Raw genomic sequence first — 23,801 nt, forward strand, 5'->3', positions numbered from 1 at the left:
AGAGTGGCTTAAAATGATCTGTTATGAGATCTGACTCTTTCAGTCTAACATGCTTCACAGGGCTGTTTGGGGGTTTTGCTGAGGAAATCCACAAAGGATTTTTTCTGTACCACATCCATATAGGATAACAGATGTCCTGCCTTGCAAATTATCTCTATTCCTTCTCTGATGTAGATGTGGCTGGTCCATATTATTGGCTGGCTGCCACAGTATTTCTTTCCATATGATGCAAACTTCACAGAAATTCAAGGAAGAGAGACAAAAATGTCTGGTCTTCAGAGTATTCTATTAAGATGCATAGCATCAGAGGTTTTTTCCAGCCAGTCTCATTGACTGGTGACAAACAGTTTTCTGAGAGACCTGAATGCAATACATGAGAGGTTTTTCTTTTCTTGGTGTACAAATACATTTCTTCTGGCTGAGAGTCACTTCGAGTCAAACAGATTCTGCAGGCAATATCATATAATATTTATAACAATATAATAAAAAACTTGAACAACCTGCTTACAAGAAGCAAAAGTAGTATTATGAGGGTATACTCTGGATCCCTCTTTCCTGCTAGCATCAAAATACTAGTTGCCTGTCATCAATATTTGTTTTTAATATACAGATAGGTAGCCGTGTTGGTCTGCCATAGTCAAAACAAAAAAAATTCCTTCCAGTAGCACCTTAAAGACCAACTAAGTCAGTTCTTGGTATGAGCTTTCATGTGCATGCACACTTCTTCAGATACACTGAAACAGAAGTTTCCAGACCCTTCTATATAGTGAGAAGTAATACCCCTCCCCACCTTCTCACTATATAGTAATACCCCTCCCCACCTTCTCACTATATAGAAGGGTCTGGAAACTTCTGTTTCAGTGTATCTGAAGAAGTGTGCATGTACACGAAAGCTCATACCAAGAATTGACTTAGTTGGTCTTTAAGGTGCTACTGGAAGGAATTTTTTTTTGTTTTGTTTTTAATATGTTCTCCTGCACTGCCATCTTGTGGTTACGTGTAAAGAACAGTGTTGCTTTGCCACAGCCCAGCAGAAGTTCAGATAGAAATTTTACTACAGAAGGCTGCCAGTTAGCACATAATTGGTGAATAACTACTGAAAATCTAACAATAATCATTTGTTCTCTTAATAAGTGATAAACTGTGATATGTTAAGACCCATTAACAGTAACTCCTGAAACTATGAATACGTGAAAAGTCTGCTTCTCTTTCACTGTAATCTTTTTCATGACTAACAGACACTAACTGCTTTGGAATGTTTCGAGCTAATATTCATGGCTCCTTGCCAGCATTCTGTGCGGCTGTCTGAATATATATATATTAGTATTCTGCAAGAAGGCTTTTAAAATAACATCTGCCATGGATGCTTTGAGATTCTTGCATTGCAGGGGGCTGGACTAGATGACCCTTGGGTCCCTTCCCAACTGTACAATTCTACAATTCTAAGCAGAGGTTGGGTAGCCACTTGCCGCGGAAGCTTTCGTTTGCCGGATGCACACTGTCTGCAACCCTGGGGTTTGCTTGGTGCTTTCATTACATATGTTTAGGAGCCAGGTGAAAGCATTTCTCTTCAACTGAGCTGATTAACATTCTACAGCTTTTAAAACGCATTTGCGGGAGCGCATGTTGGATTTATTATATACTTTGTACATTACTCTTGTTTTGTATTTTGCTGCTGTGAACTGCTCTGTCAACTACAAATTTAATAAATGCCACTACTGCTAGCGGCGGCGATTCCTGAGCCGAGGTTGGGTGGCCACTTGCAATGGATGCTTTATTTGAGATTCCTGCGTTGCAGGGGGTTGGGATAGATGACCCTGGGACCCCCGTTCCAACTCTGCAGTTCTACCGCAAAACCAGACCATTTCCTGGCACCCTTCCCTGTGGAATGAGCCTCATGATTTTCTGCTGCCCGCCCTGGGCTGCAGCGCGCTTTCCTGTCCGCCGGAGGGCTCCTGGGAGGCGAGGCGGCGCCGGAGAGGAAGCCGAGCGGCAACATGGCCACGTCGAGGCTGCCGGTGCGCCGAGCCGCGCGCCTGCTCGCCTCTCTCCCAGGCGGCCGGGCGCCTGCCAGGTGAGCGCTTGGGCAGGGGCTGCAGGGGGGCTGGAGAAGCGGGCGCGGCAGTTTTAGGCCCGAGAAGGACTGGCAGGGGACGGAGAGCGTCTTGCACCGGCGGGAAAGTAGGGCGCAAGTAGCCACATAAGTCAGCCCCCCAGATCCTCGGTGCACGCCTGGCACTTTTGAGATCGCGAGTCTTCAGAAACAGAAACAGAAACAGCTCCCATTAAGGATCTTCTGCTGAAGTTCTTTCTCTCCCTCCCCCCTTTCCGTGCAACTCTCAGTACTTGGGGAGAAGAAGAAAGCACCCTTGTCAATTTAAAATTAGTTGGAAATAAATAGATCTGTGCCTGTTTATGCCCCTATTAAAGACAGCTGCCTCTTTATAACATCACTTGGCTGTAGTGGGTAGCTGTCCCCAGAATGTATGGTACCTCCGGTTACAGACACTTCAAGTTCCGCTAACCCAGAAATAGTACCTCGGGATAAGAACTTTGCTTCAGGATGAGAACAGAAATTGTGTGGCGGCAGCAGGAGGCCCCATTAGCTAAAGTGGTGCTTCAGTTTAAGAACAGTTTCAGGTTAAGAACGGACCTCCAGAACGAATTAAGTTCTTAACCCGAGATACCACTGTATTGCAAGCAGTGCCAGATTTATGTATAGGCTAAGTAGGCTGAAGCCTAGGGCCTCTAAATCTTGGGGGCCTCCCTAGCCCACCTGCCCCCCAAAATTGCAAACCCAAGACTTCATGCGATGGCAGGACAACCTGGGCAACCCTATGATACTCAGGGCCAGCCAGTGGGACCCAGTTTAAACCTCTAGGGCCCAACTTGGGGGAAAAAATTGTGGGGCCCTAGTTTATAGCCAAAATCTGCAGAATTTGAGAGATATAAATCTGTGTGCTTGGTCATTTTCACAAGATCAGCAAAGCCCTTAAAAATCAAACCTGTTACTGAGTTCTTGTGCAAGTTTGTACAGTTCACTTCTGGAATTTTTAAAGAGAAGATTTTGATGAGCTTGAGAAGCAAGCAAAAGCCATCTTGCCAAATGTTAATTACAAAACAAGGAGATAAGGAGCAAGGGAACAGAAGAGCATCTGATACCTTAGATGCACTTTCTTCAAGAGATATGTTTAGGATAAAATCCTTTATTCCTATATTAGATGCACCTGAAGCCAATTTAAAAAGAAGTACTATGTACAGTGATGTTGCACAATTATTTTTCCATTCTTGCTATTCTGATAGCATCTAAGCAAGAAATTCAGCAAGGTGTTGAACTGTTGATGGAAGTATCCCCTGGAAGATATTGACCTGAAACCTATTGATGATATTTTGCACTTTCACCTGTACATGAGACAAAGCCATAGGCTTACAGCAGAGCACTCTTTGTCTTCATACAGAGCTTTATCAAATTATATACAAGAAAAAAAATCAGATGGCCTTTCCTAATGTGGAAGTAGTTTTGTGGCTATTTCTTAGTTTTTAGTTAGGGTTAGGGTTAGGGTTAAAAACTGCTTGGGAGATAGTTTTTCAAGACCCAAAAGAATTAAAAATTAATTAAGGGCCACAATGTCTCAAGAGAGGTTGTCCACACTGAGCATTCTGTACATAGAATGTGACAAACTTAGACAAACAGATTTTGATGAAGTTTTCTGATGTCCTTTAGAGGAGAAATTGTGAATTGCAGAATTTTAAATACCCATCATCAACCTTGGCTTCATTCAGTTTTGTTTATAACACTCTTCCATTTTCTTCTCCTCGTGAGTGTGGGGGGTGGGGAGGGGCCTCACAAGTGGGGCAGCCCAGGTCCTCTCTGCATCTAAATCCGGCCCTGATTGCAAGGAGGGGTTTTCCTGCCACAGGTTATAAATGCCATTGGCACAGTCTTTGCCAGAACTGAAGGGGCAAGAATGCTGAACACTTCACTTGTTTAATTTCTGCCTGCTGCACATCTGTTGATAGCGTGCAAACCCAGCCTCAAAAAAAGGAGGAAGTGTTAATTGCTGGAGGGGGTGCAAGTGGTGCAGATGAGGAGTAATTGCAGTTTGATTGTGATTGTCAATTGCCCCATAATTAGAAGAGGAATAAGTTGCCATAGGAATTAAAAGGCAAGTGGCTTGTATCCTTATTTCCAATCCAGAACTCCTGTAAGACTGGAAAAACCAGCTGTGAACTCTGACCCAATTCCTGCCTGTGTTGCGCTGCTTAGATAGTTGCTGTGACATGACAAGGGTGCTGTTGGAAGATACCTTTGCTCTCTTTATCATTTAACTACAAGAGATGATTTATTAAAGGGACAGCCATCGTCTTGATGGTTTAAAAATAGAAAATTACTTCTTTCTTCCCTCTGGCTTTAAAATATTTAAAGTTCTATTTATAACTCTCTCTCTTCTCTCTCTGACTGACAAACCAGTCAGTGCATCTTTCACGCCAGGAGACTCTTAGCTGGTGTACAAAGTGCCAGCGTGGCACAGTTCAGGTCCAGAGAGCGTTTGAGTCAAGCTAGCTGCTAGATGAATGGTTTGGAGAGGTCCTGGCAGAGGGGAAAGTGTGAGTGGAAGAGGTAGGGGAGGATCCACTAATATCCAAAAGTGCAGAAAAGATAATGCTTTATTTCTAGAATTTCCCAACCATCCACCATTCCAAAAAAATTGTAGCGGTGCACAAAAACAAAGAAAAGAAGTGCAAACAAAATATGAGGTTGAAACATGAAAAATAGATTGAAACGCATTTGTAAAACCAATGAGAACAATAGCAAACAATGCAAGCCTGAAAAGGCCACAAGAGGGCCTCATTTGACCTGAGAGTTCAAGCAGGCTGAAGGTGACCTCAGGCCCTTGGCTGCTGAGGAGTTTTGCACTCGAGCAGTAAAAGCTTAAACTTCACCCAGTAGCAGATTGGCAGCCAGTGCTGATCCATTAGCAGTGGTGCCAAGGAAAAGTTGCTTCTATCTATGGTTAGGGAGCGCACATGCTGTCAGCTCCAAGTTGGCCTGAGAGGACTCTTACCAGACTACATTTGGTGTTCTGAAATTGTAAATTGCATTGGGCAGAATGGCAGAAGAGTAATATATTTAAATCCAACCAATAAATGTGACAACCAGTCCAGAGGATGGCAGCAGCTGCCAGCTTTTTCCTCTTCGCCTCAGTGTAGCACTGAATACTTTAGTTATTATTTCATCCTTGTTTCATATAATTTAGGGATTGCGGCTGACATCTTTTGCAACACATCAGAATTATTAAATTGCTCTTTCCTGTTTTTGCAAGTGAGCATGAATCTGAATAATATTAAGTTTCCTGTAAGATCAGGGAACTGAAATTGTTCTGTGGGGAATACCAAGCCTTTATCAGTTTAAACTGTGAATCAGAAGAGTCTGAATCATAGCTGAACCCCACAGGGCATGAAATGAGGAGTGGGAGAACTATGTAAACCACCTTGAGCTCCATGGAGAAAAGGGTAGGATATAAATGCAACAAATAAATAGGTTTTCAGTGGAAGCTGTGTTCTTATAACTCCTAGTTTTGCCCACATTCTTCCAGAAGTAGTTTGATTGTGACTAGTGTTTTGCTTAAAAAAAAGAAAATCAGTATAAATGTGATGTTTTTCCTACAAGTCCTCTTATTTAATTTTATTTTTAAAGATATATTCAAACAGAAAATCATGAATCGGCACGCCTTGAAACCTCCTCTGCTAAAACCTTAATGGACATAGGAACTCGAAGGATCTTCTCATCAGATCATGACATCTTCAGGGAAAGTGTAAGAAAGTTCTTCCAGGAAGCTGTGCTTCCACATCATGGAGAGTAAGTTAAACATTGTAAATCTTGTGGTCTTGCCTGTGGTGGTGTTTGTTAACTGGAGTTCGTTCCATTCTCCCCCACCCGCCACCTCCTGGTAGAGGCAATGTTAAATTACATGCCGGTTCATATAGGAGAAGAGATTATACTTTTGCCAATGGAAGTTTCCATCCTACAGTGTTTAGCAACATTGCAGAACTGGGGTATCTTTGATGGAACAGTGGCATGTGATAAAAGGATTGCAGAACAAAACCACACACACTGTAGTCCTGATCAGGTCTCTCTCTGACTAAAAATCCTGCCCTCCCCTTGTTGTGCATTCATGCATTTAACATAAATATAGTTTGGCCCTTGGTTTAATAATGTAATGCAGCAGGTTAACAAAGGCTGCAACCCTATACCTACTTTCCTGATAGTTTACCCCATTAAACTTAATGGGACTTACTTCTGAGTATTATTATTATTATTATTATTATTATTATTATTATTATACCTTGCCTTTTTCCCCTGTAGGCAGCCTACAGATAAAAACAAGAACTGCTTAAAATATAGAAAATCATTAAAAAACCATTAAGCATGGATAAAATTAAAACTATATATGTATATAATAACTATTGAAACTATACCAATAATTGCAGTAACACAGCATGGCACCAGCTGCACTCAGGTCTCCAAAGCCTGTTTTTTTGGCTTTTGGGAACTGACTTTTGAGAACAAGGAAGTCTTCACCTGCTGGCAGAAGGACAACAAGGAGGGAGTCAGTCTAGCTTCTCTATGGAGGAACTTCCAAAGTCTGGGAGCAGCCACCGAGAAGGCCTTTTCCCGCTTCCCCACCAAGTGTGCCTGTGAGGGTGGCAGGACCAAGACAGGGGCTTCCTTTATTTATTTTAATTTGGTTGCAGTATCTCCATTGGGGGGGGAGGGGAACAAATCCAACGAACACCCCCCCCCCAGTGCTTAAATCTTGCATTTCTGAATCAGCAGGTGTGAGTGTGCACATGATTGAGCATGTGCACGTACAGACACATATATGCAATCCTCAACTCTTGGTATTGTGTATAGGTTTGCTTCTAAACGTCTTTGTTTTCAGTCAATGCATTTTTATAGAGCAATTCCTCAGTTTTGTGTCCCCCGCCCCCACCCAGCACACTGTAAAAAAGTATCCCACAGACTCCGCTCAAATCTTGTTTTATTTGCAGGTGGGAGAAAGCTGGACAGGTGAGCAGAGAGCTCTGGGAAAAAGCTGGACAGCAGGGCTTGCTGGGTGTCAATATATCAGAAGAACATGGTGGCATTGGAGGGGATCTTTTCTCTGCAGCAGTCGTTTGGGAAGAGCAGTAAGTAGCAAATGCACCGTGAAATAATTTTTTCAATGTCAAGTACCTTTTTGCTCTTGATTTCCTATGGTCATATATTTTGGGAACACTGTTGTTGGCTTCCCCTCCCTTGTGCACCCTGATGGCAGCATTTTAGGGTATTGCTAATTCTTCTGGAATGTATAAAGCCCTGAACAACCTGGGACGTAGATACCTGAAGGAAAGCTTCTCTGTATATCATCCTACCCACTTATTGAGATCTGCAGGTCATAGTCCTTCTGTGTGTTCATCAGAGCTCTATGTGTGGTGGTGACTTAGGATAAGGAATTCCATCCCTCCTGAGATACCATTGCCACTGTTGGGTCCATATTTTGACAGCGACTAAAAAGTGATCTCATGTTGAGTTGTAGACTGCTTGATCTTATTGTGCAGGACATTGATTTGATGCTAAATGGTAGACTGCTGTGAATCTGGTTGTTGTTGTTTGATGGTAATTTTATGTATTTATATCAGCTCTTGCTGAGAATCAGCATCTCGGCTGAAATGTTCCCCAGACTACTTGAATGTCCCCCCTATCACTATATCCTTTCCCATAGAAAATTTGCACATTGCAGAGAAGGCTAGGCTATAATCCTTGACCCTGACATGTTACTTTCCATTCCATCATCATCCCCAGACTGCAGTGGTACAGTTCAGAAACCCCTACGGCACTTGATTCCAGTTATCTGTATTTGTGTCAAAATGCCACACCTTCAGTATGTTGAGAGGCTAGGGTGGAATCTAGACACATAAAAAAGCTGTGAAATTATATATATAATTTGCCATAGCTCACCATTGCCATCTAGTGCCACATTCATGTAATGCACTTTACAACACACTTAAAATGTTTTATCTGCAGCTGTATATCTCAGTCCTAGATCATGGTCTCTCTCTTTCTCTTTTTCCTTTAAAAAAGGAAAGGCCAGTATGCGGAACTATTGTGTGATTTAAGGAATAATTTTGAACAAGTAAATCCAGTCCCTAGCTTCATAACTTCCCCTCAGTAACAAAAACTTTAGATATCAAAAACAATGGAATTATAAAAATAATTTGATAATTAGGTTTCTCTATGTTTTGATATTGTATTTAAAAATCAGCCTGAAATCAATGTGAAGCTGCTTTTTTGAACATCTCTTGACTTCTTTTTTTCTTTTTCAGAATGTATGTTAACTGCACAGGCCCAGGATTCAGCCTTCACTCCGATATTGTCATGCCATATATAGCAAATTATGGTTCAAAAGAGCAGATTAAGAGGTTCATTCCAGAAATGGCAGCTGGCAAATGTATTGGTGCAATAGCTATGACAGAGCCTGGTGCTGGGAGGTGAGCCAAGAAATTACAAAAAATAATTGTTGTAAAAAGTAAGTCCCATTAAGTGTGTGTGCATGTGTGTGCTCTGTAAGATTTCAAATACTTTTGTCTTCCTGTATAAGGTAAAATTGGTGGACCAGTTTGTCAGAGCAAATTCCTCTAACTTTGCTGAACTAGGTCAGAGAGCTAGAGTAGTGGTCGAAAGATGGAGCTCTGAACCAGGAAGGAACCAGTTTTAATTTCTCCTCTGCCACAAATTCACTAAGAGTCCACTGGCAAATCACCATCTGTTGGTCTCTGCTCCTTGTATAAAAACAATGCTAAGTACCTTACAAGGTTGCTCTTAAGTATTTCTGAGTGTGCAGACAGGAGGAATTGTTAACACTATAAATGCAAAGCATTACTGTTGTTACAAGAAATTATATGCACATGATTCCAAGTGCAGTAGGCAGAATAATTATCAACAGGAAGCTGTTATTCCAGCTTGAAAAAAGATGAAAAAAGAAGCAAAGCACTCACCGCTGAAGTAACATTGGATGCAAATGCTCCACATGAAAATTAAGGGTTAATGTATGCTTTAATTTTTCTTGTTACCCTGTTTAGATAATGCTTTTTAAAAAATTATTGTGGCTAATTAGGCTGCAGTCTGAACCCCCGGAGCCTGGCTGCTGGAGGAGGTTAGGATGTAGCAGATGTTGGTGGGCTCTTCCTTCTGCAGAGATCCCCATGCCTAATTGAATGCTATTACCAGTAGTGTTCCTGATATGGCTCTGAAACAGGGCATTATGAAGGTGGAGCAGGATCCTAAACTGGTCCATAACTTGGATAGGGGCCAATCTGTGCCGGCCAACTACTGGAGCAGGAAAAGAGAGAGAAAGTGCTCCTTCCCACATTCTGCCCGGGCTGGCAAGACCTGGTGAGGCTTTTGATTCTGCTATTCTGTCCCACTGCTCCTTGCTGAGACCTTAGAATTGCTCATTCTGTGATATTATGGCAGCGAACAAAACTGTATTGTAACCTTTGAATAAATGTTTTAAATAATAAAAAAGAGTTGCTCCCTTACTGTGCAATCCTGTGCATGCTTACCTGTGGGTAAGCCGCATTGAATACAGTGGAGCCTCCTTACAGAGGGCAGATTTTGCCCTTATTGCAGCCCTGTTCATAAGGGCAGTGCTATACTTTCCCCCCTTGTAGGAGTGAATGGCAATGGATCACCATTAGAATAGGATCTATTTTTTCATATCCCTTGTTAACACTGAATTTCCTCCCACATACGCCTAATTCTCTTCTGGATTCTGCTTGGGTTCTTTTTTCTTTGTTTTTGTTTGTGTGACTATTTGGAGAACTTGCTTTTATATATAATAGATTCCCTGGTGTGTGATCTATCTATGCTGGGGTTATTTAAAAATAAATACTGTGCCTTTTCCTCTGTACTATTAAGAATTGTTTTATTGTTAGCGATTTGCAGGGTGTGCGAACATACGCAAAAAAGGATGGAAGTGACTGGATTCTAAATGGCAGTAAGGTATGTGCAGGAAGGATAAATTATTCTAGATTCGGTGTAGACTTCATCTTACAGCCCTTTGAGATAATGGCTTCTAAACTGACCACGGTGGTCTTGCCACTGTACCTTTTGCCAAAGAAGCAGTGCCAAGCTGCTTCCCGTTATGTTTTTTATGAGAATTCATGCTGCCAGGTAATGTGGCTACTTCTGCCGGCAGCCTCAAAACTCAATCAGCCTAGCAGGTGCTCTTCTGTACTTCTTTTATCTGGGGAAGATATAAAGACCATCTGAAGAATTTGGCCTTTTCGTGTTCCAACATAGTTGGCCTGCACAGGGTAACCAGTGTGCAAATATTTAACAGTTCAAAAGAGTTGGCAGTAGAATGGCTTCCCTGGTATGAAACTGCCTGAGGGGACCAAGGAGGCAAATAAAAACTTGACTACATCAGTGCAAAAGAGAAAAAAGAATGAGTTTACTTTCTCGGTGAGTGTATTGTTCAGGGTTCAAGGAAAATGCCATGCTGGATGCCAACTGCATGCAGCCAGGTTGCTGTTGCTTTGTTATTAGATCGTTTAGTTCAAACTGCTTCTCTTCTTCTCTGATAAAAGTTTGGGGCAGGGAGGAGGAGGGGGAACACCACCTCTCAGTCTACCTCCCAGGTTGTTGTAAGGATAGAATAGATAGCCCCACGTGCAGGACCCTGAGTAAAATGGAGGGAGGCCAGAATACAAAACATTTTTGTCAGTCAGTACAATGCCACACAAAGTTGCAGGGCTTTTTAGGATGTAACAGCATTTATTGCCATGTTTGGGAAAAGAGATGAGAACATTGTTAATTTTTCCTATTGCTTTCACTTCTTCACGGCTCTTCTGACATGCTGAAATTAGTTACAGCAGTGTTCTGCAGGCTTCGGTGGCATGCTTGATTTTCAGCACAATCCCAAGCATCTTTACTTGGTCAGAATTAAGTCTCATTGTCCTCCAAAGGGCTTTACAGCAGCCTTCCCCAACTGGTGCTCTCTAGATATTTTGGACCACAGTCTCCATCATCCCCAAGCAATATGGCTTTGCAGTCTGGGGCTTGGAGTCCAAAACATCTGGAGGGCACTAAGTTTGGGAAGTCTGCCCTAGTTAAGTGTGCTTACTGGATTATAAGTTTACTTTATGCTAATGCTCGGTTTGCTGCTTGCTGCTTCTTTTTTTAAGAGCTTGAGCTGCATTAGAAGAATTGTGAGCCTCTTTTTTTCCGTCTGCCTTGTGATGGGGATCACTTGGCAGTGCGATATCTTTGGGTCTCTTCTGTATCCTGTCCTGTGAACAAGAATTCAAAGTGATCTTGATTAAACTAGACAATTAGCATGAAAGCTGCAAGATAAAACGAATAAGCAATGGTTTGCTCAGAGAGAAATCCACCAGTAAAAACTGGAATGGCTGACTCTATGGTAGCATTGTTGTGATGGGTTCCCCTCTCCTCCATGTGAATGTTCATTGCAAATCACCGCTGCATTGTAAATGGCTGCAGCTGCTTTGGAGTTCCTTAACAGAGACCCTGTCTCCAAGACAAAGGAAGTCATAACTATAGTATGTAGCTACTTTATCCCACTCTACTGTATTGCAGGTGTTCATTACTAATGGTTGGATGAGTGATGTAGTAATTGTCGTGGCTGTTACAAACCGTGAGGCCCGTTCCCCTGCTCATGGCATTAGCCTCTTTCTGGTAGAAGAAGGAATGAAAGGATTCATCAAAGGGCGTAAACTTGAGAAAATAGGACTTAAAGCACAGGTGAGTCGTGGAAGTCTGAGAAGCCACTCCGATGATTGCCTGTGATGAATGCAACTTGAGGAATGACATAAATATTCTAAAACTATTAAGAAGTGTATTATTTAGCACTAAAATAGACAGCAAAATTGAAAGGTGGGTGTAGGACCACACATCACGCAAAGGAGCCCTTTACCCAGAAGCTACTTGTGCAGCGGCATCCCATTGTGGTGGCAGCCACCTTTGGCATCTCATGTGTTTGCCCCTTTGACACAAAGTGAGCTGTGGGGCAGGAACCTGATCTTAGCATCAAAAATGGTGCACTGGTGAAGACAGCTTAACTTCCACTGCCCCAGTTCCCCAAGGTCAGTTTCCCAAACTCCTGCTCTGTGTATGTATATATGTCCTGCCCCAACCCTGTTCCTGTAATGGAAGTGAGCCCATCTGAGAAAAGTACAGTACCTGGGTTGATGGAGGGGTGGGATTTGTCTCCTGTCCCCCATGCATGATGTTAAGTATTAGGCACACCCTACGGCTCACCAAGTGTTGGCGGTGGGACAGACATTTGAGACAAACATGGCTACTGCTGCTACATTGCATTTGGTCCTTAGAAAATGGATGTGGTGAGCTATAACTTTCATCAGCAGTTTGACTTCTGAGCCTGTGTGTATGAAGGGAACAAGAAGCAGACTTGCAAAATGGTGTTGGCAAATTTTCTGTGATTTTTTTTTTAAATTAGGACACGGCAGAGCTGTTTTTTGAAGATGTCCGCCTGCCTGCCGGGGCCTTGCTTGGACAGGAGAACAAAGGCTTCTATTATCTAATGGCAGAGCTTCCTCAGGTAGGGGAGACATAAAACCACACTGAGGCACACAAAGGCATGACTTGTTCATTGCAGCAAACTGCCAGCGACAGATTGCATGGTGTGACATTTGATCTCCGACACAGGATTTCAGCAGCCACCACCTGCTGATCTCAGCATGGGTTTTTTGCTGCTTCATGTTGGAAATACTGCATTTGAAACTGATGTGTGATCTTCTTTCTACTGGGTTACAGACCTGTGTGTTAAGAAATGGTTTGATAATGTAACTGATTTTTGCCATGCCAGTTTAATATTAAAATGAATGTGGATGGACAATTTGATTTCAAATTATGATACCATATTGAGTAGATCTGTTGCAGACACATTTGATCACAGCATAATGGATAACTGTTGTTTAACATTAGTGATGAAGTCAAATGGGCCTTAGAAAGCACTGCAAATAACAAGGCCAGTGGAAGTGATGGTATTCCAGCTGAACTATTTAAAATTTTAAAAGATGATGCTGTTAAGGTGCTACACTCAATATGCCAACAAGTTTGGAAAACTCAGCAGTGGCCAGAAGATTGGAGAAGATCAGTCTACATCCCAATCCCAAAGAAGGGCAGTGCCAAAGAATGCTCCAACTACCGCACAATTGCACTCATTTCACACGCCAGTAAGGTTATGCTTAAAATTCTACAAGGAAGGCTCAAGCAGTATGTGGACCGAGAACTCCCAGAAGTGCAAGCTGGATTTAGAAGAGGCAGAGGAACCAGAGACCAAATTGCAAACATGCGCTGGATTATGGAGAAAGCTAGAGAGTTCCAGAAAGACATCTACTTCTGCTTCATTGACTATGCAAAAGCCTTTGACTGTGTCGACCAGGGCAAACTATGGCAAGTTCTTAAAGAAATGGGAGTGCCAGATCACCTCATCTGTCTCCTGAGAAATCTCTATGTGGGACAAGAAGCTACAGTTAGAACTGGATATGGAACAACTGATTGGTTCAAAATTGGGAAAGGAGTACGACAAGGCTGTATTTTGTCTCCCTGCTTATTTAACTTATATGCAGAATTCATCATGCGAAAGGCTGGGCTGGATGAATCCCTAGCCGGAATTAAGATTGCCGGAAGAAATATCAACAACCTCAGATATGCAGATGACACAACGTTGATGGCAGAAAGTGAGGAGGAATTAAAGAACCTTTTAATGAGGGTGAAAGAGGAGAGCGCAAAATATGGTCTGAAGCTCAACATCAAAAAAACGAAGATCATGGCCACTGGTCCCATCACCTCCTGGCAAATAGAAGGGGAAGGAATGGAGGTAGTGAGAGATTTTACTTTCTTGGGCTCAATGATCACTGCAGATGGTGACAGCAGCCACGAAATTAAAAGACGCCTGCTTCTTGGGAGAAGGGCAATGACAGGCCTAGACAGCATCTTGAGAAGTAGAGACATCACCTTGCCAACAAAGGTTCGTATAGTTAAAGCTATGGTTTTCCCAGTAGTGATGTATGGAAGTGAGAGCTGGACCATAAAGAAGGCTGATCGCCGAAGAATTGATGCTTTTGAATTATGGTGCTGGAGGAGACTCTTGAGAGTCCCATGGACTGCAAGAAGATCAAACCTCTCCATACTGAAGGAAATCAACCCTGAGTGCTCACTGGAAGGACAGATTGTGAAGCTGAGGCTCCAGTACTTTGGCCACCTCATGAGAAGAGAAGACTCCCTGGAGAAGACCCTGATGCTGGGAAAGATGGAGGGCACAAGGAGAAGGGGACGGCAGAGGACGAGATGGTTGGATAGTGTTTTCGAGGTTACCAGCATGAGTTTGACCAAACTGCGGGAGGCAGTGGAGGACAGAGGTGCCTGGCGTTCTCTGGTCCATGGGGTCACGAAGAGTCGGACACGACTAAACGACTAAACAACAACAAAACATTAGTGACTCCATCTTCAGCTGTTCCATTCTGGAGCTGGCACAGCGAAAAATGAGAAAAAAACCCGTCCCATCCACCTTCTAGTCTGGCTGGTGCAGGTAGCAAGACGAGATGAGGCAGTCAGTGTTCTGCTCACTGTCTGGGGTAGGGTTGGGTCATATCTGCTTTTCAATATTGTGATATATCACCTGCTGAACATCACGTCATCCTGATATCTCACAATGTCTGAAAAAAGGATGTAACTATGTAGAGGCAAATGGGGTAATGTTTTGGCAACAGCTACTTCTTAGGAGTGTAAAACTGATACCTTTTTACTTATCTTTAACATATTGCCCCGATTCTCGTAATTTGAACATAGCTTCTGCATATGGCCCTACATGCATATATTCCATGTCCAGTTTTTCTCAGGATGCATTGTTGTTATGCACCATCCCAAACTCGAAGAGCGGTGCAAGATTCCAGGAGTTGCAGGTGCGCTTTACATGGAGTCTGTTTCCCTTTGGACAATGAGGCATATATATACAACCTGAGGAATTTAGGGTGTGTGGCACCCCACAAACTCCTAACAATATATTGTGTGTTCAGAATGTACATACATGAGGTGCATGTACTTGGGTCCCCTGTGTGGATAGGTTCTCAGGCATATGGATGCAAAGTGGTAATCTCACCCCCCCCCCCCCGGCTGTGCTTATACGCTGCACACTTTGGCCATCAATACAGGGCTGATGTTGCTATTCTAGACACATGTCTAGCAATTTGGATCTGGGACTAAAAAATTTATATCCAAATTGAACCGTGTGGGGATTTTGAAGAATGTTGAAAATATTAGAAGCTTAATTCTTGTCCACGTCACTTTTAAAGACTGGGAAGACTAATTTAGCTTGTGATGAAAGGGCAGGGAATATCAAATACAGAACTGTGCATACGAATAGCTTTTCTGTGGTAATGAGCACATGTGAGAATGTTTTCTCCCTCCATCTCTTAAGGAAAGGTTGTTGATTGCTGATATGGCAATTGCCAGTTGTGAATTCATGTTTGAAGAGACAAGAAACTATGTTAAACAAAGAAAAGCTTTTGGAAAAACAGTTGCACATTTGCAGGTAAGCATTTAGGCATGTTTCTTTGTCCTGTAAAGCCATAATAAATGTCTGAATCCCATAAAGCATATATTACTCTGACAAGCTCTGACACCACACCACACCACACCACTACCGGTTTGATTCACCTAATGTGCAATCGGCCTTTCCCCCATCTCCGTGGCCCCAGATTTGACTCTAGGGTAGCTGGGAAAACCTCCTGGATGGTACATGGGGTAAGGGGAGACAGTGACATCTGACAAACTGCAAGGCTTGCGCTGGTGGAATGTTCACCACAGCGAGACATTGAATTCCACTCTATGGCTGTATATGCACATCACACTAAAAACATAGTTTAGCAGCATGTGCATGAGTCAGTTCACCATGTTTTCCTCAATAACTTAATTTTTACAAGTGTAAATTTTAGAGAAATCCATAGAATTGGTCCTGGATACAGTACAGCATGACAAACCTGATATACCCTGAGAAAACAGTATCCTGCCAGGTGAAATGAATACTTTCCTTGCTAGCAATTTCAAACAAAATCTGGGTTCAACCTCATATAATTTATTGCCTTTTTAAAAAAATAATATTTATTAAAGTTTCAAAAAAGTTACAAAAATGAAAAAAGAAGAGAAAGGAAACAAAATAAAAAGAGAGCAGAAAATACAAAATACAGAAAAATAAAAACAATTAAAAACATTTCCGTCTTTCCATGTCTTGTCTTTCATTTACTTATTTCCCTGACCTCCTCACACCTCCCTTTTTTGTATTCTAGTTCAATTAAATATTTCAGCAAATCCTTTCCACTTGGTTTTTATCCTAATAATTTATCTTAGTGTACTATAATTTTACATTCTCGTTTCACCAATTAAAAAATCAATTTTTACCTAATCTTTTATATTGTTCCTGCTAAAACCACATTACTTCATTCCAACATCCTTCTAGCATTCCTGAATCTTACAATGTTTCTGTAAATAAATTTTAATTTTTTTCCAATCTTCTTCCACCAACTCTTCACCTTGGTCCCGGATTCTGCCAGTCATCTCCGCCAGTTCCTTATAGTCCATCACTTTCATCTGCCATTCTTCCTGGGTGGGTAAATCTTGTGTCTTCCAGTATTTTGCAATGAGTATTCTTGCTGCTGTTGTTGCATACATAAGAAAAGTTCTGTCCTTCTTTGGCACCAATTGGCCGACCATGCCCAGGAGAAAGGCCTCTGGTTTCTTCAGAAAGGTATATTTAAGTACCTTTTTCATTTCATTATAGATCATCTCCCAGAAGGTCTTAATCCTTGGGCACGTCCACCAAAGGTGAAAGAATGTACCTTCAGTCTCTTTACATTTCCAACATTTATTATCGGGCAAATGATAGATTTTTGCAAGCTTGACTGGTGTCATGTACCACCTGTATATCATTTTCATTATATTCTCTCTTAAGGCATTACATGCCGTAAACTTAGTACCTGTGGTCCATAACTGTTCCCAGTCAGCCATCATAATATTATGTCCAACATCTTGAGCCCATTTAATCATAGCTGATTTCACCGTTTCATCCTGAGTATTCCATTTCAACAGCAAGTTATACATTCTTGACAGATTCTTAGTTTTAGGATCTAACAATTCTGTTTCCAATTTTGATTTCTCCACCTGAAACCCAATTTTATTATCCAAATTATAAACCTCCATTATTTGATAATAATGAAGCCAATCCCGTACTTTGTTTTTTAGTATTTCAAAACTCTGCAGCTTTAATCTGTCTCCTCCTTGTTCCAATATCTCCCAATATTTCAGCCAGTTTGCCTCCATATTGAGCTTTTTCAGAGCCTTAGCTTCCATTGCTGACAACCACCTAGGAGTTTTGTTTTCAAGCAGATCCTTGTATCTTATCCAAACGTTAAACAATGCTTTCCTGACAATATGGTTTTTAAATGCTTTATGTGCTTTGACCTTATCATACCACAGATATGCATGCCACCCAAATACATTGTTAAAACCTTCTAAATCCAAAATGTCTGTGTTCTCAAGAAGCAGCCATTCTTTCAGCCAGCAAAATGCGGCTGATTCATAGTAAAGTTTGAGGTCTGGCAGGGCAAATCCACCTCTTTCTTTTGCATCAGTTAATATTTTAAATTTTATTCTGGGCTTCTTGCCCTGCCAGACAAATCTAGAAATATCTCTCTGCCACTTCTTGAAACAGTCCATTTTATCCAAAATTTGCAATGATTGAAACAAAAACAACATTCTTGGCAATACATTCATTTTTATCGCTGCGATTCGGCCTAGCAATGAAAGATTCAAATTTGACCATATTTCTAAATCCTTTTTCACTTCCGTCCAACATTTTTCATAATTATCTTTAAATAGGTTCACGTTCTTAACAGTCATATTAACCCCAAGGTATTTCACTTTCTTAACCAATGTTAATCCTGTCTCTTTCTGAAACCTCTCTATCGGTGTTAGATTTTTCTCTAAAACCTTAGTTTTCAACTTATTTAACTTGAAACCTGCTACCTGACCAAATTCTTGAATCAATTCCAATACTCTTTTAGTACTAGATTCTGGCTCCCCTAATGTCAATACCAAATCATCCGCAAATGTTTTCAATTTGTACTGTTTAGCTCCGACTTGTATACCTCTAACCCAGGGGTCTGCAACCTTTAAGACAAAAAGAGCCACTTGGACCTGTTTCCGAAGAAAAAACAACAACTGGGAGCCGCAAAACCATTGCGACATTTAAAACAAATATAACACTGCATACATTGTTTCTTAGCCCAATGTTATCCTTGTCATTATAAAAATAACTTTTTTGACACTTTTTAATTATTTTTTGTTTGACCCCTCAGAATTACTCCTCCTCATAGAAATAAACGTTATATTAACAAGTTACCTTTTTTTGAGTGTGTGTTCTTCACTCCCCTTCAAAACAGTAGCTGCAAATTGCAAAGCAATAGCAGCAAATCAGCCAGCAACAAAGACATGCTATATACCGTATTTTTCGCTCCATAGGACGCACTTTTCCCCTCCAAAAATGAAGGGGAAATCTGTGTGCGTCCTATGGTGCGAATGCAGGCTTTTGCTGAAGCCTGGAGAGCGAGAGGCATCGGTGCGCACCGACCCCTCTCGCTCTCCAGGCTTCAGGAAGCTATCCGCAAGCCTTGCAAGCCCGGCGGGAGTTCCCACAGGCTCACAAGGCTTGCGGGCAGCAGCCTGCAGCCCCAGCGAGTGTCCGCAAGCCTTGCGCGCCTGGCGGGAGCTCCCGCCAGGCGCGCGAGGCTTGGGGCAGCAGCCTGTTGCCCGAAGCACAGGGAGCCCTCCGGAGGGCTCCCCGTGCTTCAGGCGAGTGTCTGCAAGCCTTGCGCGCCCGGCAGGAGCTCCCGTCGGGCGCGCGAGGCTTGGGGCGGCAGCCTGCTGCCCGAAGCACGCGGAGCCCTCCGGAGGGCTCCCCGTGCTTCGGGCGAGTGTCTGCAAGCCTTGCGCGCCCGGCAGGAGCTCCCGTCGGGCGCGCGAGGCTTGGGGCGGCAGCCTGCCGCCCGAAGCACAGGGAGCCCTCCGGAGGGCTCCCCGTGCTTCGGGTGAGTGTCTGCAAGCCTTGCGCGCCCGGCAGGAGCTCCCGTCGGGCGCGCGAGGCTTGGGGCGGCAGCCTGCCGCCCGAAGCACAGGGAGCCCTCCGGAGGGCTCCCCGTGCTTCAGGCGAGTGTCTGCAAGCCTTGCGCGGGCGCGCGAGGCTTGGGGCGGCAGCCTGCCGCCCGAAGCACAGGGAGCCCTCCGGAGGGCTCCCCGTGCTTCGGGTGAGTGTCTGCAAGCCTTGCGCGCCCGGCAGGAGCTCCCGTCGGGCGCGCGAGGCTTGGGGCGGCAGCCTGCCGCCCGAAGCACAGGGAGCCCTCCGGAGGGCTCCCCGTGCTTCGGGTGAGTGTCTGCAAGCCTTGCGCGCCCGGCAGGAGCTCCCGTCGGGCGCGCGAGGCTTGGGGCGGCAGCCTGCCGCCCGAAGCACGCGGAGCCCTCCGGAGGGCTCCCCGTGCTTCGGGCGAGTGTCTGCAAGCCTTGCGCGCCCGGCAGGAGCTCCCGTCGGGCGCGCGAGGCTTGGGGCGGCAGCCTGCCGCCCGAAGCACGCGGAGCCCTCCGGAGGGCTCCCCGTGCTTCGGGCGAGTGTGTGCAAGCCTTGCGCGCCTGGCAGGAGCTCCCGTCGGGCGCGCGAGGCTTGGGGCGGCAGCCTGCCGCCCGAAGCACAGGGAGCCCTCCGGAGGGCTCCCCGTGCTTCGGGCGAGTGTGTGCAAGCCTTGCGCGCCTGGCAGGAGCTCCCGTCGGGCGCGCGAGGCTTGGGGCGGCAGCCTGCCGCCCGAAGCACAGGGAGCCCTCCGGAGGGCTCCCCATGCTTCGGGCGAGTGTCTGCAAGCCTTGCGCGCCCGGCAGGAGCTCCCGCCAGGCGCGCGAGGCTTGGGGCAGCAGCCTGTTGCCCGAAGCACAGGGAGCCCTCCGGAGGGCTCCCCGTGCTTCGGGCGAGTGTCTGCAAGCCTTGCGCGCCCGGCAGGAGCTCCCGTCGGGCGCGCGAGGCTTGGGGCGGCAGCCTGCCGCCCGAAGCACGCGGAGCCCTCCGGAGGGCTCCCCGTGCTTCGGGCGAGTGTGTGCAAGCCTTGCGCGCCTGGCAGGAGCTCCCGTCGGGCGCGCGAGGCTTGGGGCGGCAGCCTGCCGCCCGAAGCACAGGGAGCCCTCCGGAGGGCTCCCCGTGCTTCGGGCGAGTGTCTGCAAGCCTTGCGCGCCCGGCAGGAGCTCCCGTCGGGCGCGCGAGGCTTGGGGCGGCAGCCTGCCGCCCGAAGCACAGGGAGCCCTCCGGAGGGCTCCCCGTGCTTCGGGTGAGTGTCTGCAAGCCTTGCGCGCCCGGCAGGAGCTCCCGTCGGGCGCGCGAGGCTTGGGGCGGCAGCCTGCCGCCCGAAGCACAGGGAGCCCTCCGGAGGGCTCCCCGTGCTTCAGGCGAGTGTCTGCAAGCCTTGCGCGCCCGGCAGGAGCTCCCGTCGGGCGCGCGAGGCTTGGGGCGGCAGCCTGCCGCCCGAAGCACAGGGAGCCCTCCGGAGGGCTCCCCGTGCTTCGGGCGAGTGTCTGCAAGCCTTGCGCGCCCGGCAGGAGCTCCCGTCGGGCGCGCGAGGCTTGGGGCGCGAGGCTTGCCGGAGCCGCGGCAAAGGCGTTAAAGAGCCGCATGCGGCTCCGGAGCCGCAGGTTGCCGACCCCTGCTCTAACCAATTGGTCCTTTCTAATCATATTTAGCAAAACCTCCAGGACCGAAATAAAAAGCAATGTCGTGTTCCTTTCTCAATCCTAAACTCTTCTGTAACTACATTGTTCACAATCAATTTAGCTTTTTTGTTCTGAATAAATTGCACCTATACCGTTTTCAAAACCTTGGCCTACCCCCATTCCCTGTAAGTTTTTCTTCATAAAGCTCCAAGAAATATTATCAAAGGCTTTCTCTGCGTCCACAAATATTAAAACTGCTTTTGTGTTGATCTTCACTTGTAATTTTTCTAAGATGTTAATTATATTCCTCGTATTGTCAGACAAGTGTCTCCCTGGGAGAGAGCCCGCTTGATCTTTATGGATTTCTTCTACCAATATCTTTCTTAACCTTTTAGCCATGATATCAGCAAAAATTTTGTAATCCACATTGAGCAATGATATAGGGCGGTAGTTCTTAAGCTGTGTCTTCTCAGACTCTGTTTTCGGTATAAGTGTAATATATGCTTCCTTCCACGACTCTGGTGCCTTTTTCTCTTTCAATATTTCATTACAAACATCCTTTAAAGGCCGTACTAACCATTCTTTCAAGGATCTGTAATATCTTGAAGTCAAGCCATCCGGCCCTGGGGATTTGCCCAATTGCATGTTCTGAATGGCTCCTTCAACTTCCTGGTCTGTTATTTTATAGTTCAGCATTAGCTTGTTTTCTTGAGAGATTATTTTCAAAAATCGGTCAATGTCCATTTCTTTCTGGGTCTCCTATGTGTATAAATGTTTGAAATACTTCTGAAAGCACTTCCTAATCTCCACTGGATTCTGTATATTCTTTCCCTCCACTTCCAGATTAGTAATAGTATTAAGCTTTTGTCTTTTTTTCATTTGCCAAGTCAACAGTTTCCCACATTTATTTGCCGATTGAAATGTCTTTTGTCTCATCTGTTTAATCTTCCATTCAATTTCCTGATTGATCAGTTTCGTGTATTGTACTTGGTATAACTTTATCTCTTTCAGGATCTCCTGTGATTTTGGTTTTGCTCTCAGTCTCTTTTCTCCTTCCTTTATTTTCTCCAAAATTTTATCCTTTTTTTCATTTTGGATTTTCTTCTTAATTGCATCCTGCTGTATCAAAAACCCTCTCATAACTGCTTTGCTTGCGTCCCAGATTACTCTTTTTTCAAATGTGGTGTTCAAATTTATCTCAAAATAATCTCTCAAGTTTTTTTTGAGCTTTTTTAATCAATTCTTCATTTCTAAACAAAGTGTCATTCATCCTCCATCTAAAGGAACCAATTGGTGTTAATTTCATTTCCATCTTCACCGCATTGTGGTCGGAGCAAGTTTTAGGACAAATTTCCACTTTTCTAATCTTCGGGGCCAGCCCCCTAGTTACCCAAATTTGGTCAATTCTTGTCCATGTCATTTTGGCCTCAGAATAGAAAGTTCCTTCGCTTCCCATGGGGTTCTTAGTTCTCCAAATGTCAACTAAGTCCATATTGTCAGTCATGTCAAAGAACGTCTTTGGTAGTCTACCATTTTTTGTTACTACCTGTCTTTGTGCCTTATCCATATTAGTAGACACTACTCCATTCATGTCTCCCATCAAAATCATATTATAATCCAAATAGTCCATCAGAATCTCATGTAACTTCTTGAAAAACTCAGCTTTCCCCTCATTTGGTGCATAAATACCTAATATCAAAAATTTATCTCCCTGTGATTGAATTTCAATTGCAACGAATCTTCCTTGATCATCTTTAAATAAAAATTTCGGTGATAGACTCTCCTTTGCATAAAGTACTACTCCTCTTTTCTTTATCTGATGAAATAAATTCATGTCCTAATCTTTTATTACTTAGAATCTTCCTATGTAGCCTTATCACATGTGTTTCTTGTAGACAAATCAAGTCCAATTGTTCTTTTTTTAATAAATGAAAGACTCTCCGTCTCTTTTCCGGGGAGTTGAGTCCATTCACATTCCAGCTTAATACTTGCAGTGCCATAATGTAGTTACTTTGCTTCTCCTCCTTCAGCACCCAGTAGTTGTTTTAGTTCCGACAATGATGTTGGTTTCCCTCCTTTTGGCGGGCTTCTGTCGAAAACTCCTGGCTCTTTTCCAAGTTCTTTCTGCAGATCTTCTCCGTGGACTCTCAAAAACTTGTCTTTTTCCTCAACTGATCTTATTTTTATCTTCCTTCCTTTAAAGCTAAAGGATAGACCTTGAGGGAATTCCCACCTGAAGATAATTTTGTTCCTTCTCAGAAGGGCAACCAGATCTCCAAAGTTGGACCTAAGATCCAAAAGATGTTTTGGTATATCTTTAAAGATTTCCACTCTTGACTGCAGAATTATCAAAGGAGTCTGAAAGTGCAATCTCAAAATTTTATCTCTCTCTTCCTTAGATCGGAGAGTAATCAGACAATCTCTTATTTTAATCTTCTTTCCTCTTCCCAGTCTGAAGGCCCTCACGATTTTAAAATCTTCTTGTTTCAAATCCGACTTCCAAAACTGCAAATTCCTGTGTCAAAAAGTCTATCAAACTGCCCTTCTCCAATTCAGGTACTGCTCTGATCCTTAAATTTGTCGGTTTTTCTTTTAGTTCAATCATAGAAAGTGTCAATTTCTGATCCTTAATTTGCTTCTCCAAATCTGGGACTTTCTCTGTTTCCAATTGGGTTGTCTTGAATTCCACGGCATCAGCTTTCTTCTTGGCTTCCTCTGCTGTCTGTCGGGTCAGAGTTGATTCCTGCAATTTCTGAATAGATTCTGTGTTGGTGTTCACCTTTTGTCCCAAACTGTTTAAACTTTCTGTATTTAAGTCAATTTTAGTAGTTGCTGCATCTACCTTCGATTTTGTCTCATCGACTATCACCTTTATCTCTTCAACCCTTTTATTTGTCTCTTCAGCCCTTTTATTAAGTTTCTCCAAAGATTCATTAATCTTAGCCAATGCAGCCGCCAGAGTATCTTCTGATGA

The 23,801-nt window shown here is 44.0% G+C and overlaps 1 protein-coding gene across 2 annotated transcripts in view; it reads left to right on the forward strand.

The window, feature by feature from the left end:
* Window positions 1-1,923: 1,923 nt before the first annotated feature.
* ACADL (acyl-CoA dehydrogenase long chain) overlaps window positions 1,924-23,801 on the forward strand; it is a 29,087-nt gene continuing 7,209 nt past the window's right edge. Inside the window, exons 1-8 of one of the 2 annotated variants that reach the window (XM_083711928.1) lie at window positions 1,924-2,074; window positions 5,699-5,860; window positions 7,054-7,191; window positions 8,368-8,532; window positions 9,979-10,045; window positions 11,642-11,806; window positions 12,522-12,623; window positions 15,507-15,620. In XM_083711928.1, the coding sequence (XP_083568054.1) occupies window positions 1,998-2,074; window positions 5,699-5,860; window positions 7,054-7,191; window positions 8,368-8,532; window positions 9,979-10,045; window positions 11,642-11,806; window positions 12,522-12,623; window positions 15,507-15,620 (990 nt within the window). In that variant the 5' untranslated portion in view covers window positions 1,924-1,997. Of the gene's footprint in view, window positions 2,075-2,114; window positions 4,622-5,698; window positions 5,861-7,053; window positions 7,192-8,367; window positions 8,533-9,978; window positions 10,046-11,641; window positions 11,807-12,521; window positions 12,624-15,506; window positions 15,621-23,801 lie in introns of those variants that run through there. The other variant, XM_083711929.1, reaches the window with a different exon arrangement.

The sequence above is a fragment of the Podarcis gaigeae genome, assembly GCF_964106915.1.
Source record: "Podarcis gaigeae genome assembly, chromosome: 1".
Taxonomy (NCBI): Eukaryota; Metazoa; Chordata; class Lepidosauria; order Squamata; family Lacertidae; genus Podarcis; species Podarcis gaigeae.